This window comes from Rutidosis leptorrhynchoides, chromosome 10, assembly GCF_046630445.1.
Source record: "Rutidosis leptorrhynchoides isolate AG116_Rl617_1_P2 chromosome 10, CSIRO_AGI_Rlap_v1, whole genome shotgun sequence".
Classification (NCBI taxonomy): Eukaryota; Viridiplantae; Streptophyta; class Magnoliopsida; order Asterales; family Asteraceae; genus Rutidosis; species Rutidosis leptorrhynchoides.
This window is the reverse complement of record NC_092342.1, coordinates 105,614,877-105,635,474: the sequence shown is the minus strand read 5'-3', so window position 1 is coordinate 105,635,474 and position 20,598 is coordinate 105,614,877. Positions and strand designations below refer to the sequence as shown.

General features: G+C 31.2%; 1 protein-coding gene across 1 annotated transcript; it reads left to right on the top strand.

The window, feature by feature from the left end:
• Positions 1–322: 322 nt before the first annotated feature.
• LOC139872259 (UDP-glycosyltransferase 76H1-like) lies at positions 323–2,673 on the top strand. Its single transcript, XM_071860098.1, has 2 exons — positions 323–868; positions 1,661–2,673. Exons 1-2 carry the CDS (start codon positions 397–399, stop codon positions 2,545–2,547), a joined length of 1,359 nt encoding a protein of 452 aa, XP_071716199.1. The 5' UTR covers positions 323–396; the 3' UTR covers positions 2,548–2,673.
• Positions 2,674–20,598: the final 17,925 nt, after the last annotated feature.

The following is a 20,598-nucleotide window of genomic DNA, read 5'->3' as shown; positions in this document are numbered from 1 at the left end:
TGATGATTATTATTAGAAAATGGTTATACCAAACATCCTCAACTTGCAAAGAAACTAATCCATAACTACCATGTACGTAGAAAAAATTGGAATCACCGATTAATATGTCATTATAATATTATTATTATTATTATATTTTTATTCGATAATAGCAAGTAGCAGCTATTATGCCGCCATATATTTTCATTTTCATTTTTCCATTTATATTTAATGACTTAACTCTACTCTATCTACTTGATTAGGACATCATACTTTTTCTTGCAACTCCCTTTTTAAATTAGGTGATGTGCACTTGATAACATTAAAGTTTTATGATATATGTCTCCTAAATCTATATATATAACATCAAAAATGTTAAGATTAATCAATCAGTATGCATAATCATCATCAAGCAATATGGGTGATGAGAGTAAAATATGCAAATCTTTAGTTCTTGTAGCAAGTCCATTTCAAGGTCATATGACTCCTATGCTTCAACTAGGAAATCTTCTTCATTCAAAAGGCTTTTCAATAACCATAGCTCACACTAAATTAAACTCTCCTGATCCTTCAAACCATCCCGAATTCGAGTTTCTTCCACTTTACGATAACTTTTCAGCCATCGATCCATCGAACTACTTCAAAAACTTCTTAGTAAAACTCAATGATAATTGCAAAATGCAACTACAAGATCACCTGGCTAAAAAAATTAAAGAAGAAAAGAATCAGATGATTACAGTCATACATGATAATGCCATGTACTTTGCAGATGAAGTTGCTAGTAATTTGAAACTTCCTAGTATTGTGTTTCGCAGCTGCAGTGCGTCTTATATGCCTGCTTATCTTGCTCTTCCTATACTTCATGCAGAAGGGAAACTTCCTATACAAGGTTAGTCACTGCCTTATGTTTATAATCAAATAATTTTAGACTAAATATATATTTTTTAGTGTATGTTATTTTTTGTTTTGTTAGATCATCTGTTATAAGCTCTTCCACGAGCGTTTACGCCTTCTGTGGCACAACTACAACGCTATGGGGCTTTGTGTGTTGAGATTTTTGCGGGCACGTTTAATATATTTTAATATTTTTCTCTTTTTTATTAAGTTACTAATTATATTTTATCATATCACTCACTCCACCGTTTTTCTCACATGGGTACGTTACAGTCATTTTACTCGAAGAATTATTCTTGGTAACTACTCTACAGTAACCATAACAAATGATCTTAATAAACGATTTCAACGCTTTACGAATTAATTTTTTGTAGCGATAATTGTACATTAACTATCAAATCAACTACAACAACGGGGCATCATTACAGATGGGGCATGCGGACACAGAGGCGAGTCTATCCTATATGGTGCGGGGTCCATTCACTTATAAAAATATTTTCTACAATATACTCTTTAAATTGTATAGGTCACCATTAAATTTAACTATAAGACTTTATGTGTTTTTTAAATTTATTATTTTCTAGAGGTAAATAATCTATAGAGTATTCTACAAATGCAATCAACTTTGAAATTTTTTTCAAAATTTTCATCCTGGATTCTGATGAGGCATCATCATAAATGTCAACAGACCTCTCCTTTATCATTTTCCATGGTTACTTGAAATCGGTGTTACACTTACCTTTGTATGCAACTAAATATAGTTAACGATTTAACCTTGACATCACAGATTCTATGCTGCAGAAGCTTGTACCAGAGCTGCATCCTCTACGGTACAAAGATTTACCATTTAACAATACACCTACTGAACTTTTAAAACAAATGTTTGCTCTATCGGAACGTATCAGAACCCCATCAGCCATTATTTGGAACACTGTCGATTTTCTTGAACATTCGATGCTAACAAAGCTTAGACAGCACTACCAAATTCCAATATTTGATATCGGCCCATTAAACGAAATGACTAAATGTCCATCTACAAGTTTTTTAAAAGAGGACATCAATTGCATTTCATGGCTAGATAAACAAGCACCAAGATCAGTTATTTATGTAAGTTTGGGAAGTTTAGCCACTATGGATGAAACTGAGCTAGCCGAGACAGCTTGGGGCTTAGCCAATAGTAAACAACCGTTTTTATGGGTGGTTCGACCCGGTTCAGTGAATGGGTCGGAGTGGATTGAGTTTTTACCAGAAGGGTTTATGGAGGAAATAAGAGGAAGAGGTCATGTGTTGAAATGGGCACCACAAAAAAAAGTTTTGGCCCATTTTGCAGTTGGAGGATTTTGGAGCCATTGTGGTTGGAACTCTACTTTGGAAAGTATTTCGGAAGGGGTGCCAATGATATGTCGACCGGTTTACGGGGACCAATGTGTAAATTCAAGGAACTTGAGTTATACATGGAGAGTGGGATTGGAACTGGAATATTTGGAAAGAAATTTGATTGTGGATGCAATTAGAAGACTTTTGGTTGATGATGAAGGGAAAGAAATGAGAAAAAGAGCATTTTTTATGAAAGAAAAGGCGAAAAATGCTCTTTACAAAGGAGGGTCTTCATTTAAAGCTTTGAAAGATTTGGTTCAGTTCATTCAAGCAGATATAGATATTCATAGCAATTAGAAACTAAACTAAATTGTAGATATTTTAAGTTATTATAAATGTATCAGTATATCGTTGTTGTTATTTATTAATTATTATTATTATCCATTTAGTAAAATATTTGAGTATAATTATATTTGGTACTTTCGATTGATCTAGTTACATATGCATTTGTGCTTAAACGGTTAGAGTAAAATGTATCTCAAAAGGAACCGAGACAAACAGGATAAAAAGTTACCTAAGTTTACATTTAGTGCTTAAAACCTTGTAAACCATACTACTAAAAAAAAAGTTAGATTAGCAGTGTACATACGATTATAAATTTATAATGAAATTATGAACGTAAAATAGTATTTTGGGACAACCCAAATAGACCCAGCCCGTTTTGACATGTACCAAAAATTTACCAGCTCTGATCACTGACCAGCCTACATGATTCACCCATTTTATCACCTAAGATACAAATGCCCAAATGTTGAGTCGAATTTATGGGAAGACAAATGCAACAAGCAAAGATTATTATCAACTATAGCAGGAGTTATCTAGTAAGATCATTCTCATCGGTACGTCCTCAAAATGTGCCCTCACCTTGCCCTCGAAGGCACCAATGGCAATTGTAGTGCATAGCTCCCCCCTCAAAATCTCAACGATGGCTCGCCTTCACATTTTTCTTTTCTACGCATATTACATGACGAGGTGAGAGAAAGAATATGATTTAGTTATTTGTACCAAAAGCTTAAAACATTGTAACCTATTTGTTTAATTAATTTTTGTGGGGTAGTAGTGCGTAATTGGCATGTGATGGATATGTAATGGGATGGAAATAGAGAGAGAAAACTGATGTGGCGATCTGCTCTAGAAGGAAGAATGTTATGGTTAGGAATGGTCTAATAATCTAAATAAATAATTAAGTTGAATTATAGACTCAAAATAAGTGTAATATACTATTGTGCAAGTTGTTTTCTATTCTTTATATAAAATAAGTATGATTAATGTCAAGGCACTAGTATCTAAAGTAGAAAAAGAAAAGATCCATGGACGACAATAACTATTGATCAAGAGTAGTATACGTAAGTTGAACCTGTGATAGTTAGGTGATTGAAATCGACTTATTGATCCAAAGATGGAACAATTTGACACGTTGATAGCAACAACGAAAGGCCCTCTTTATGACGATAACAACGCACCCAATAAAGTAATTAGCTTGTAATAGAGATTAGTGATCAATCAATCACTTAAAAGTGATTGGTACTTGAAATAATCAAAATTAGAGTTTTTCTTCTATATGGCCCCCCTATGATCATTCCTAGAAAAGGAAGTTATCTAAGTATATAGCTTGAAGGAGAAAGAAAGATATTCCAATTAGAAATTGTGATTACGACATAAGAGAGAATAAAAGTCAGCATACAATAGAATTAGCCCAAAGTGATGCTAGACATTAGTCTAGTAGAGTGCATGAAAGCAATGTGCTTTATTATCTACTAAAATCATGATTTAACACCCCATGTTCCATTAATTAATTAATTAAGATGATTTATCATGTTTTGGCTTAGATGTATAATAATAGTTAAAAATCATATAAAACTCAATTCATTCATATAACTTTTTTATCAAATTTTATATAACACAAAAAAAAATATTTAAAGTTTTTTTGGAACTGCAAAAAATATGTAAGAATTATAGGACCCAAACAATAGAGTAATTCCAGAGAATTACCCTTTCACAATCGACAAACGAAAGAACAATAATGAAAAATTTAAAGAACGCGAGATTTAACGTGGTTATATGTAATCGAATGTCGATTACTTTAATCCACGGACCAACTAAGGAGATTTTATTGATATAATTCGTTCACATACATAAGGGTTACAATAGGATACTTATATAGGCCAAAAACAACAAGGAAACACCTTGGAGAACAAGAAAATCGTCAATACGAAAACTCCTCCGTCAAACGAGCCGCGCCGCGGCTATATAGGGCCGCGTTGCGCCTCCAAGACAAAACCCCGGACAGACGTTTTCTTCATCTGATGCCCTGTTCTTGTGTTAGGCCGCGTCGCGCCTTTCAAGGCCCGCGGCGCGCCTTATTCCTTGAACCGATTCCTTCGACTTTTGTTTTGATATCCTTCACATCCAACAATCTCCCACTTGAAGATAGTCAAAACCATGACTCACATTGTCAACCCTTCATATCAACAAACTAACCAAGATTGCCAAAGCACCCTTTACCGCCAAACTCCATTTGAGACACACACACTCCTATCACATACGCCGAATAAGCAGACTTTCGATACAAGGTCTTCAACACTTCTTGTAAGAATCGAATCATCATCTCTCTATCTCCCTAGTCGGTCACCACCTTCTCACTAGTTCATGAGAAAACCCGTTGAGGCTACGCAAAACCTCAACTTGTCCATTGACACCACCTTAGTAAACATATCCGCGGAATTCTTCATACCAAGGACTTTCTCCAATATCAAAGTACCATTCTCAATACGTTCTCGAATAAAATGATACCTCAAATCAATGTGTTTAGTACGATTATGAAACACCGGATTCTTCGCGAGATTGATTGCACTTTGGTTGTCACAATATAAGACGCAATTGTCTTGTCTTTTACCCAACTCACACAAGAAGTTCTTTAACCAAACAAGCTCTTTAGAAGCTTCCGCAATAGCCATATACTCGGCCTCGGTGGTCGACAAAGCAACACTCCTTTGTAGTCTAGACATCCAACTAACCGCCGTTTTACCAACCATGAACACATATCCCGTAGTACTCTTACCCGAATCACCAAATCCACCCAAATTTGCATCCGCATAACCTCTAAGTATAACATTGCCCTTTGATAATTAACTTTACAGACTTGCTTATCGTATCCGAAACATATAAAGATTAAGTTTAAATTTGGTCGGAAATTTCCGGGTCGTCACAAAATCATTCATAGAGTTTTCATAGAAACTCTATGAATTATCAATTTAACTTTAATTATAACGGGTATCTCGAATTTGATCAAAGAATACTCGTTTGACTTTTGAAAATAAGACTTTGACTTCAAAATTCGAATTTGATATGAAAAATTGGAGTTCCAAACTTTGCAGAAAGTTTGTATATGTTATTCCTAACAGAATTGCTTTATTACATTTTGAAATTTCATTCGGAATCGAGAATTTGACTAAATGAACAAGGAACAGAGGTGACATGCTCTTTTCCTGATAAAATTTGATAAATTGAATCGGTTTGCAAGTTTATTGGTTTTTGTAATTGACATTGGTTGTAAAAGAGACTTCAAGGAATACATTATTACCTGTATTGGTAAATTTTATAGGAAAATTTTATTCGACAAGGTTTTCAATCAATAACAGAACGAAATAAAAAAATATATATTAAACTGTAAAGTTTATTAGAGTGGTACCTGGAATTGAATTTGTTTTCTTTCTCTGATTCTATAAAATTAATTTTTTTATTTAATATATATATAATCATGTTAATAATAAATGATAATATAATCATTAATAATAAAATTTATTAGTAATTTAAATAATAATGATAGAGATAATAATAATATGATATTAATAATAAGGATAATGATAAAAGTAATAAAAATAATAACTTTAAATGAAAGTGATAATTTTTAGTAATAATAATAATAATAATAAGTAATCATAACAATAATTAAGATTATATTTTTAATCATCCTTATAATAATTTTTCTATTTAACATCTTTAATTTAATAATCATAACTTTTTAATTATAATTATATCAATAACATTAATATCAATAATACAGATATTGGTATTATTATTAATAGCAATAATAAAAATACTAATAATATTATTATAACAATATATTTTCAACTTGTAATTACATTTATTCATATAAAATTTTATAATTATGTAATATTTAATGATTACATAATATATATTTTCAAATTACAATATCTGTAGTTATATCAAGTTTTATTACATAGTTAAAATACACTAATTATATTTTTAAACCATTAAATTTAATATCATTATATATTTACAAGTAATACCCATATGTATGTATATATATATATATATATATATATATATATATATATATATATATTTAAAGTACTGATTTCGTTACTTAATATATTATTATTTATAACAACAGTTGTATGCATCAATTTATTAGTGTTTTTACTTAATTATTTACATATACTGATCTATTTTTAAATAATGGTTCGTGAATCGTCGGAAATAGTCAAGGGTTATTGAATACATGAACATAGTTCCAAAATTTTTCGAGACTCAACATTATAGACTTTGCTTATCGTGTCGGAAACATATAAAGATCAAGTTTAAATTTGGTCGAAAATTTCTGGGTCGTCACAGTAGGTCACGAATTGGTGGCTGTTCTTGGGATGTTCTTGAGCACACTAGTGTGTCGTGTGGGTTGGTTAGGCGAATATATATATAAGGCTCGTCGAAAACTGATTCCCGGGGCTCAAGTTATGACCCGATGAACTTTTAATTAAAACTTATGGTTATTAAATAAGACTTATGATAAAAATAATGATTTTCATTATTAATAAATTACTTATGATATAAAAAGTAATTATTTTAATTTAAGACTTATGATATACATATTTATTATATCATTTATTAATTAATTATGATTAATGAAACTTTAATTAAACTTATGATTAATAATACTTTTATTATTAATGAAAAATACTTATGGTAAGTATTAAAATTACATTATGAGATTATTATAATAAGACTTATAATAAAGGTTAATTAATTATTTAATTATTATAAGGCTTATTTATTATTTAATTATAATTTAATTATAAAATACTTATGATTTAATAATTATAATTAGAAACTTATGATATGATTAAAAATTCATTATTAATTAATAATACTTATGATATGATTTAAAACTTATTATTAATTAATAATACTTATATTATGATTAATATTTAATTAATTAATTAAATACTTATGTTATACTAATTATATCATTTAAACTTATGTTAACTTTAATAATTCATTTTAATTTAATTAAACTTATGTTATGACACAATTATACATAATTGACTTTAATTAATATTATAACTTATATTATTAATATAATTTACATTTTAACTTCAATGATGACTATGTTTGACCAAGGTTGACTTTTAAGTTGACTTTCGGTTGACTTTGACTTTCAGTTGACTTTTGGTAACTTTCTAATTAAGGAAACTTTCTTAACTTATAAACTTTCCGAAAATAGAAACTTTCCTAAAATAGAAACTTTCCTAAAATAGAAACTTTCCTAAAACAGAAACTTTCCAAAAATGGAAACCTGCTAAAAATAGAAACTTTCTAAAAATAGAAAGTTTGTGTCCGTACGCTGTTCCGATCAAACCGATGCATGTTGAGTGTTGTTCTATGTCTACTTGCAACATGTACAATAGCTATCATACTAAGACTTGACCTAAGTTAGTTATTTATATCGACCTGCTTTATTTATAGGTCGGCGATGTGATCATTCCTGATCACTTTACTTCGTTTTCTGTTCGCATTTTTGTGTAGTTACTTCATTTGCTTTAAGGTGAGTTATAGTCCCATTTTTCTATTTTAAATCTTTTGGGATGAGAATACATGCATTTTATTTTTCATATTGGACACAAGTGGAAGTTGGTTTAAATTATTCATTGTGAGTCGAACAAAAATATTCCCTAATCTGGTAATTGTAATCACTGATTTCTACTGGTGAACGCGAATCCTATGGATAGATCTATCGGGTTTGACAACCCCATTTCGAGCTAGTCGCGCTAGCAATTCATTATCGAAATGTATTAGTACTTTGTATTTAGTTGAAGATACACTTGTTCGGTGTATATTATTTATTGTGTTTGACAAGGATAAATAAATGGTTAAGTGGTTACCAGGTGGACGGAAAATGGAATAATGTTTTTATATGTTTTCTAGCATATAATTTTGTGGTCCAAAATGAGTTTTTATGTTTTCAAACATAAATTTTTATGGTTTAAATTAAATATTGTTTGCAATATTAAACCTATAATTCACTCAACATTTTTGTTGACAGTTACTCGCATGTTTTATTCTCAGGTTCATGATTGATTGCTTCTGCTGTGCTTAGAGACTCTGCATATTTATGATGGCAGCTTTTGTTAAACATTAACTTGCATTCTATTTTGATACATTTAATAGTGGATGTTGTTGACTTGTTTTGGTCAACTTTTAGTTAAGTAATAATGTATGGTTTTTCAAAACTTACACATTTTGGTAGGTTTCCTTTATAGGAAATTATTTTTAAATAAAGAATGCATGGTTATTTATCAAATTCATATAGAGTTATGATCAAGCTGTGGGACCAAGATAACGATGGTCATCAAGTGTACTTTGACGGGTCGTTTCAGTTGGTATCAGAGCTCTAGTTGTAGGGAATTAGGCTGCATTGATGTCGTTACTCGAGTCGATAGGGTGCATTAGTGAGTCTAGTCTACAGCCCGACCTATAATATATTATTATATGTGATTATTGGTACCGTATTGGTATGTATATTGTTATCATACATACATCTCTATTATGTTCTGAATCCGGGAGGAACTCCCATACCGATTTAAACGTATTCTTTGACTCATGCGAACTTATCCTTATAAGAACACCTCGGGTAGTGAAACCGAGGGATGTCATTCTTGACTTCTAAAATTCTCGACATTTCTATGTCATCTATTATGGTTATGTATATAACGTTTGAGTTATATTATGCGAGATGTCATTCTTGACTTCTAAATGCTCGGCATTTCAATGTCAGCTATTATGTTTAGGTATATAACATTCTTGTTATATTACGTGCCTTTGTGCCGTTGTGCCTATGTGCTTTGGTTTTTGAACCGGAAAACGTCATTCTTGACTTTTAGAGATTTTTAGTACTTCGAAGACATTTCTATGTCATCGTTACTCCTATTCGTTACTTATGATGTTTTGTCTCTTGTGCTATCCTTAGCACATTGTTTAAGAAATTGTTTTAGAGAAATTATGTGGAAATCCGAGGTTGATCGCGTGTCCTGACCTCATGTAGTGCTATTGGAATGGAACTATGAATTAGTGAAATATAATAGCGTCAGGCCAACGTGATTATATTATGGTAATTCATAAAGAAGTTCCAATACTGTGACATGAGGAATAGAAAGCGAGTTAAAGGAAATTTTTACACTACTCATTCAGAAATTCTGTTGTATTACATGGGTAGGGAAGATACTCATTTTCTTAATTGTTGAGATACGGGAAACTTGTTTTATCCCATGCTTTTATCATTCATAACTCACTTGTTAGCAACAGCTTCGCTCGGGAAGAGTTTTGGCCCAAGGACTTATGTCCTGATAATAGTCAAAACAATATTTAACTCATTGGTTTTCATGACCTCGTAGCATTTGTTGATTAGATTATAGCAAGATGATTCAAGTCCTTCACCCGAACTTCAACGATCTTACTTCAACTCGTAATACCTGAAATACGGATACCCTGCTTTTCATCAAAATTTTTACACATCTGTTTAATTGGGCGACCCTCATGGGATTTATGGACAAATAGAAGTAGTAAGATTTTCTGTCATGTATGCAATTTATAAAATCATATTTGTACATATAAAATCAAATGAATAAATTTACCCTTAACTTATTTTAGTTAGTACATACTAAATTATACCTCCAAATTATTTTAAATCCAATCCTTTATTTCGTTGATTAATTAAGTCAAATTATTTTACGTAAAATGGTACACGTTGTACATACTTCTAAAATTACTAAGAACTTCGTTCCATTTATGGGGTTACATCAGATGTTTAGAGCTTTTTCAAAACTTCTTTGATTGATTATATTAAAATTTTTGCATTACTCTGCAGTGTGTTTGGATCACAATTCTCCTCATCCTCTGTTTAAGGATGAAATCTACCATTAAGTTCAGCGATAAAAACTCTTACACCACTTTGGATGGCAGTTTTATAAAATTGTTGGGAAGTCCTTACGCTCATAAAATTTTTCCTCTATTGGTTGGACATGAGCGAAACACAGATCGATAAACTAGTTTTCTGAGATACGTTCAGTGGTCATCTGTTATCTGGAAAGGCACTGGGTGGGTTTTTGCCCCAACTATTGTTATAGTTGGTATCACAGATAGATATTACGCTAGACGGTCTGAGAAGCTTCTACTCTCGATATTCACGGCTAACCGCACCACCCTCGTAAACATCAATCCTATGATTCTATACTTTGAGATGCACGGAATCATTTTTGGAGATTCATCTAACCTGGAGACGACTATTCTTTATAACCCACGATTCACGTTTCTTTTTGTGATGACCCGAAAATTTCTGACCAAATTTAAACTTAATCTTTGTATGATTAAACGTTTCCGACACGATAAGCAAAGTCTGTAATGTTGAGTCACGAAAGTTTTGGAACTATATTCATATAATCAATTATTCTTTGACTGTTCTCTATGATTCATGAACAATATATATATATAACTTAATGTGCATATATATATATATATATATATATATATATATATATATATATATATATATATATATATATATATATATATGTATATGTATATATATGATTGATGTCGTAGCGTGGGGGTACGAAATAGTTTATATTTTTACTAGGAAATACTATTAAATATGCTACAATTTTACACAAGTTTTAATTATTTATTTACAAATGAGATATACCTAAACCTTGCTACAACACTATAGGCAGTGTACCTAATCGTAGAGTAGTATAGTTTTTAGGAAGTCCGGTTCGTTCCACAGGGAGCGGGCTTATTGCACACTATATTTTTAAACAACTATATTTGTACAAAATATATATAATTATATATAATAATATATAAAAGGGGGTTTACCGTTTAATGACCGGTTTATCGATTTATATTTTAAGCGAAGCGTATAGTAAATGACGATATTTAAATAACAATATAAAATAAATAACAATAATTAAAATGACAATAAATAAAAGTACGAGGAAATATGAAATAAAATATATTATGCTTATTTAAACTTCCGTAACCATGATGGTTGATGTGTTGATTTTAGTTTTATGCCCATGGGTTAATTGTCCTTTGTCCTGGATTATTTAATATGTCCGTCTGGTTTTTGTCCATAACAGTCCATTAGTCATAAATTTAAAGTGCGAGTGTCCTCGTCAAATTATTCTTATACCCGAAATCAAATATTCCAACTAATTGGGGACTTAAACTGTAACAAGGTTTTAATACTTTGTTTAATAATTACACCAGGATATCGACCGCGTGTAACCCAAGGTTTTAATACTTTGTTATCAATTATGCCAAGTGTCCTTGTACATAATTTCACCCCTGTTTTAATAATTCCATAGACTATTAATCCATTCCCGTGTCCGGTTAAATGAACGATTATTCGTACATATAAATACCCCGCCCATCGTGTCCGATCGAGTGTATATGGTTATTTATAGGTACATTCAATTGTAAATCTTTATATTAAAATTAACAAACTATCATTTAGTTAAACAAATATAAAGCCCATTAATAGCCCATAGTCTAATTTCCACAAGTGTCGTTCTTTTGTCCAAACCCCAATTATGGTACAAAGCCCAATTACCCAATTTTAATATTTTTAGCCCAACATCATGATTACTTCGTCTTAAATAAACATAATAATAACTTAAGTACGAGACATTAATTTAAAAAGGAGAACATAACTTACATTGAGTATTTATCGCGTAGTGTTACACGGACAGAATTTCGACTTCAAAAACCCGTAAAAATAACTTTTACATAACCCGAACTAATCTAATATAAAACTACCCTATACTATATATATTATATATATATTTATTTATTTGTTTATTACAGAGTATTATTATTATTATTATTTATTATATATAAACTCGGCAGAATGCATGGCCTTTTTAGGCGTTTTGATTTCTGACAGCTCCGCGAGTCGTGGAGTTTTTGGCCTTCAAACTCCGCGAGTCGTGGAGTTTGAAAATCCAGCTCAGGATCCTTTGTCTCATAGCTTGTCGAAATGATTATATATATATTTATAATATATAAATAATTTATATAATTATTTATATATTATATTTTATTCTTATGCATAGTTGACTCATAATTTTTGGTCCATTGCGTCGGGCGTTGATAGTTGACTCATGTCCCGGTTCTGGATTTTCGAACGTCCTTGCGTACAATTTAATATCTTGTACTTTGCGTTTTGTAACTTGTACACTTGTCATTTTAGACGTTTTCATCAATAAATTGAACCTTTTGAATTGTATCTTGAACATTTGAGCTTTTTGGACGTTTGTGTCTTCAAATCTTCATTTTCGCCTTTTGTCTTCGCACTTATTTATTTAAATAATTACAATGAAAATATAATACAATTACATATGAAAACCTATTATTTAGGAGGGATATTGCTATGAAATATATGTTCCTTTTTAGCCTTATCAAATATCCCCACACTTGAGCGTTGCTTGTCCTCAAGCAATACATAACTTGAAATAAAATCATACATGAATCACTTTTTTATTCATCACACTTTGTACATTAGTGATTTTGATATGGTGGTATAAACAATGATAGTAACGATAGAACCATGGTTAAAGGTGGGTGTGTCATCCACAGTTACCTCGGGTTTAGGTCAACGACACTTGCAATCAAATAGCCAATTTACTTTCGGTTTTCAAAGCAAAGTGCACATTTGAAAGGCGGTTTACAGTCCTACATGACTATGAAAATTTAGATCCGTTAGGAAATTGGATCTTTATGAAAACATTTGATCTTTTGAAAATTCAATCTAGCTTTTATCCTAGACAAGTTTTCCGGAATAACCCTTCACCGGTGTTTGCAAAATATTTTTGTGGGTTGTGTGGGTTTCAGATTTGAAAATTTTAGCTTAACACTTGTGGTTTTGTGTTACCCACTTGCTAACCTTGTATTAGGAAAACAACACGTCCAGTTTACTTGTCCCGTATATTACCTTTCGGCAAACTACTGTCCGGTTGTAAAGGAAAGCGATGAACAAGAAACTATTAAGGCAATGTCTAATGACATGCATTTAATTATGGTCTATAACGTGTCGGACGTAATTACTATCCTTTGTAGGAGCAATAGTAAAGATCATCCTATAATTTTTTCGGTCTGGCACAAGGTCCTGTCTTTGACCATGCTATGCAACCACCGTTCTTACGGTTGACACCCGATTTGGTTCAGGTGACCTAATGAATTCCAGTTGAATTCCTAGGATTTTACGTTCAATGGTAATGAACGCATTGAAAATAGGTTTTCAGAAAACAAATCGATTTGTAGCTTTTGATCAAAATATTTTCTCGTTCAAGCTCGAGTTTAGATATCATTGAATTCCATGAGTTTGAATTCTCAATCTTTAAGGTCAATCTCAAGGATTGAGTAATATCAGTCTTAAAAGCTGATTTTTGATCTTTTAAGGAGATTATCCTTTCTGGGGATCTGATTCATTAGTCTTATCAAGCTAATTTGCACGGTGCCCCCCATTGTACGAGATAAATCCTTCTCATGGTTAGGATAAATCTGACCACTTGGTGACCCTGTTTGATGCTGAGGTCCGTGGATTTCCTGCTGATTTTAGAGATGACTTTTCTAGATTTTTCGTCAACCTACAGCTGGTCTGGACGACAACTTCTTGACCTAAACCAAGAAGCGCGTGTCTTTTTCGGAAGACTTTACTTCCTCTTAATGATGGAATTGATTCATCGTGTAGATCCATCTTTTCTTTTCTTTCATCGGGTAAAACAGTTAATTTAGTCTAAAACAAAAACACCTGCAATAACTTTGCACAAACATGTGATAGATAGTTTTTAATTAACTTGGTACATTCTCCCCACACTTAGTTTCTTTCTTTACCTTTTTATTCTCCTTTATTCCATTTTAAATGAATTCAAGCGTTTTTGGTTGTTTCTCAATTTATGTCCTTTTCGAGGTAACGATAATTTCGGTATTAACACCTAGTTTTCATCGTTCATAAATATGTATAAACATGATTTTGACTTCATTTAGTTGAAATTTTTTCAAATTTTCACAAAATTTGGCAAATAAACAAAGTGTAAACCCGAGAGAATTTATAACCCTTCCCCACACTTGAGATCATGCAATGCCATCATTTGCATGAAATCAGACTATAATTATAAATTCACGAGGGTGATTAGTGTAGAAAAGTAATTAAAAATACCCAGTTTGTAATTACAAAGCTCGTCGAATGATAGATGGCGCGCCTCATCGTTCATTCCTTTTATTGTTTTATCACACATGTTTTTCTTCAAAAACGGTTGCTTTTCTGGACTGTTTTCTAATCTTTGAAAATGCGTCTTTTACCCTAACTTATTATGCATGTTTATTAACGAGTTATGCACTAACCCGAACCCCTAATTTAACGTTAAGTGGGGTTAGACTTCCCCATACTTAGCTGACGACATGTGAAGTCGGTAGAATAAGTTCCACGAATTAGAATAGTGAGCCAGTTATTTACATCTCGGGTGGTGTATAATATATCAATAGGTTTAAAGTTTAGACTCACCCGATCGTCACTACTTAATTCTTTTTTAAGTGTAGCTTTTAGTAAATGGATATGTCTCTTTTCTAGTTCTTGGTCAAATGGATCGATATACACCGACATACATATTTCTATAGGGTGGATAATTCCTAACATTTCCTTCCGTTTATTCTTGGGATTAAAGTTTTCACCTCTATTACCCAATTGGGTGAAATTCGAGGTGTCAATATCTATTACAGCTTGTAGTTCATCTTTGGTAGATGACTCGTCTATTGAGAATATTGGGATGGAAGGTTGTGGAATGGAGAAGTTTGGTTTGGTCTCGGGGGTAAAATTTTCAACGTTATCGTTTTCCCAATAGTACCAATTTGTCACCCTTTCTTCTTCATCATCATCCATTGATGGATTGATGATTTCGTCGGTAGAGGCTAATGTGTTGATATGTTAAATTGGTAAAGCTGAATAAAAAGTATCATCGGGATAGTTGGTGATTTCAGAGCTCTCGAATTCATCAAAATTCGATGATATGAGATTTTCTTGCACAATACTCCTCAGATCAATAGGTGTGTAGTCTGATAGAGTTTCAGCTTTCCGGTTTACAAACTCTCTCATTTGTTCATTTTGAGCATTGAGTTCTTCGAGTTTGATTTTCATATTGTCTAATAAATTTTCAGACACGTAATTTTCCTCGTCTACTGGTTGTTGAGTTTGGAAATATTCTTGGGAATAATCCCAATTTGAATTGTATTCTTCATAATCATTCCATTCAGGTTCCGTGGGTGCGTAATTTTCCATAGGAACGTAATAATAACATTCCCATGTTGAGTGATAATCTCCACAGATTTCACAACCAGTTATTGTTTCGTCATTCGTGATCCAAGACTGACCGAACGAATTGTCATCAACACCCGTTTGAGAGTATTGATTTAATTGATTTTGGATATCAAAAAGAGTTTCCATAGCCTTGTTTTCAAAATTTTCCATTTTATTGCGATGTCCAAATTTTAGCTACAATGTGTTGCATTTACTAATTATCCTATTAGTTATAAAAATAGAAAAACTTATATAAGTTGTCCAATTAATAGACTTTTCTACTTTTGCCCACGTTTCGAATAGTCAAAAGATGCAGCAGGGAGCCAGAACCCTTTAAATCGGAAGCTCACAACTCAGCCACTAACAAATCCAACTATTACTACAAAGCAGAAAATTGTCAACGTCCATTAATTTAACCACTTAAATAATTTTTCTTTCCGTTTGAGATATTAGATAAGAAATAGAGAAAATTTCTAAGTCCTAAAAACTAAAGCGTCGAGAAATAAGAAAGAAAAAGAATGCGCGTCGAAAAACGTCAAAAAATAAAAATAAGAAAGTAGCGAGTCGTGACTTAAAAGGCACTAAAATTTTAAAATCGTCGCAAAATTCTAAAGCACCTAAATCTTAGTCTAAAGAAATAGCACTTAAGGGATTTAACGGCAAAGCCTAAAAATCTAAAAATAAAAATAAGCTACGGCAAAATACTAGAACTTAAAACTAGCTACGAACAATAAAGATACAAATATTACACTAAAAAAATACAAAATATAAAAATAAACTTAAAGTTGTAAAAAGTACAATTTTTATAAAAATATTATTTTTATATTTTTATTTTATAAAAGTATTAATTTTTATATATAATAAAACTAATTATAATTAATTAAAACTAATTAATTAAAACTAAAACTAAATAATAAATTAATTAAACTAATTTAGGGTTTTAAAAATAATAATAATTAATATAATCCGTAATTAATGCGATTAGGGTTTACCAGGCGCGTCAGGGCGGCCCCGCGAGTCGCGGTTCCATGTACCATCAAAACTCCGCGAGTCGCGGAGGTTGAAAAACGTGTTTTTTTTTAAAAAAGGAGAACATAACTTACATTGATTATTTATCGCGTAGTGTTACACGGACAGAATTTCGACTTCAAAAACCCGTAAAAATAACTTTTACATAACCCGAACTAATCTAATATAAAACTACCCTATACTATATATAATATATATATATATATATATATATATATATATATATATATTTATTTATTTATTTATTACAGAGTATTATTATTATTATTATTTATTATATATAAACTCGGCAGAATGCATGGCCTTTTATAGGCGTTTTGATTTCTGACAGCTCCGCGTGTCGTGGAGTTTTTGGTCTTCAAACTCCGCGAGTCGTGGAGTTTGAAAATCCAGCTCAGGATCCTTTGTCTCATAGCTTGTCGACATGATTATATATATATTTATAATATATAAATAATTTATATAATTATTTATATATTATATTTTATTCTTATGCATAGTTGACTCATAATTTTTGGTCCATTGCGTCGGGCGCTGATAGTTGACTCATGTCCCGGTTCCGGATTTTCGAACGTCCTTGCGTACAATTTAATATCTTGTACTTTGCGTTTTGTAACTTGTACTCTTGTCATTTTTAGACGTTTTTCATCAATAAATTGAACCTTTTGAATTGTATCTTGAACATTTGAGCTTTTTGGATGTTTGTGTCTTCAAATCTTCGTTTTCGCCTTTTGTCTTCGCACTTATTTATTTAAATAATTACAATGAAAATATAATACAATTACATATGAAAACCTATTATTTAGGAGGGATATTGCTATGAAATATATGTTCCTTTTTAGCCTTATCAATGATTTCAAGTAATTTAGTAAATGATAATAACATTCGTTTGTTAATTCGATTGATATTTAGATAAGTGAACTAAAACGTTTAAGATAAACAAGTAAAACACTAATTTGCTACAGTATTTTCGAATTACTACAGTACCCAAAATGCTACAGTGTTTTCGAAAATCACTATTTACTACAGTAAAAAAACTTTGAAACAGTAACTTTGCTACAGTAAAACACTATTTCAAAATGAAAATGTATATATATATTTTACAAGGTGATAAAATAAAATATTAACTTAATCTTAAAACGATTTGATTTAAAATAATATTATTAAATATATATTAATAAATAATGAGACGATGATTTATAGAAGTAAATGACCAAAATACTCAAATGTATAAGTTAAATTTCAAGTGGTATGATTTATGGATAATTTAAATCTATATTTTGACAAAGGTACGATTCGCGAAACGTAAAATGCAAGTTTTCTAAGTGTACGAAAGGATATTCGAAAAACCGGAACCGGGACATAAGTCGAGTGACGACGTACGACTTATCGGAATAAAAATTACAAGTCACCTATACATGAGAATATAATATAATATATAATTAATTAATTTAAATTATATATATTATTAACAAATATGTCGACGAACAAAAATACAAAAGTTTGTGAGCTGGATCCTCAGGCCATGTGATCGCATGGCCAATGCTCCTCAGACCCATGCGATCGCATGGGGTATTTTTTCAGGCCAAGTCTATATAAAGCGATCGAATTCAGTTTTTGTGATTCATATTTCTTTCATCTTACACTCCGTATAACTTATATATATATATATATACATATATATATATATATATACATATATATATATACATATATATATACATATATATATATATATATATATACATATATATATATATATATATATATATATATATATATATATATATATCATTATATTATTATTATTATTATTATTATTATTATTAAGATTAATATTATTATTAATCATATTATTATTAGTAGTATTATACATAAAATACTACGACGAGGTCATGAGCGTGTCACTTTCAAAATGGTTTTCGAACGTGATAGAGCTAAGGAAACTATGGGTTATAGCTATGGAGGTTATGGGTAATATTCGTGAGTATTATTTTGCAAGTCAAACCTAGTGTTTATCATCTCTGTTACGTCTACGTACTTTCCTGCAATATTGAATCACAATATTGATACGTGAGTATTCATATCTTATCTTTTATGTATTAATAATGTATCCATGTCTAGTGCTCGAGTATATATGTTTATGCATGCTTGTATGATAAATTTCGTCGTTAAACAGTTTATGATGAATCACGAATTAAATACATATATTAGTGATAAAAGGAATATGATATGAATATTTTTGGAAAGCTGGCGAAAAATCAATAACTTTTCATTTAGAAATTGCGTAATTTCGGTGAACGAATCAAAAGATATGATCAACTGAATTATGATTGACGTTAATTGGAATTGCTTTTGAATCTGCAATTAATATTTTAAACAACTTGTTTGTAAGATTGATAAATTAGATTTTTGAATATTACCAACCGAGTAAATGAATCCTTATATAGGACACGTCTCGTTTTGTTAAACAACTGTCAAAATTGACTTTTTGAAACAACTTTGGATAACTTTTGTATGTTGATCTCGAGCATTAGGATTGTGATACACTATGACCAGACCTAGCTTGATAGACATTTATTGACCAACATATGTTCTCTAGGTTGAGATCTACGGTTATTTGGTAATCCGAGTTTCAGTCACATTTTGGTGAACGACTTTATATGCTGCTAAGGTGAGTTTATAGATCCCTTTTTAATTGCTTTTGCAATCTATATTTTTGGGCTGAGAATACATGCACTTTATTTTAAACGCAATGGATACAAGTACATACTAAATTCTACACTGAGTTTGAACCGAAAATCCCTAAGCTTTGGTAACTAGTAACTGCCAGTTATAAGAACTGGTGGGCGCGAGTAGTAGTATATGGATCCATAGGGCTTGACATCCCCGTCTGTTCCAGGTATAGAAACCCTAGCCTGAACTATAAAACAGACGTATGCTATTTGAGTTTAGTACACGTTGGTTTGCGTGTATTGTACATGTTGGTTGCATGTATGTTAAAACAGGGGTACTTATTATATAGACGTTAAAGTATAGTTATCAGGGAGCTCAATCTTGTAGAATATTTTGATAAACGTTTCTGGATGAAACAACTGAAATCTTGTGATCCACTTTTGTATACAGATTATGCGAAACACTAAAACTATGAACTCACCAAACTTTGTGTTGACACTTGTTAGCATGTTTATTCTCAGGTTTCCTAGAAGTCTTCCGCTGTTTGCTTATATGTTAGACAAGCTATGTGTATGGAGTTGTACATGGCATATTTTTCAAGGAAACGTTGCATTCACCAAATCATCACCATGTATCTTATTTTGACCGCATTGTCAACGGAAGTACTATTGTAAACTATTATTTACGGTGATTATCTATATGTAGAAATTATCAGATGTCGAAAACCTTTGATTTAAATATTCATTTATGGTGTGCCTTTTCAAAAGAATGCAATGTTTACAAAAAGTATCATATAGAGGTCAAATACCTCGCAATGAAATCAATGAATGACGTATTGTCCATATGGATTTGGAGCGATCGTCACAGTTGGTATCAGAATGTTGGTCTTAGTGAACCAGGTCTTGCATAAGTGTGTCTAACTGATAGTTGTTAGGATGCATTAGTAAGTCTGGACTTCGACTGTGTCTGCATGTCAAAAGTTTTGCTTATCATTT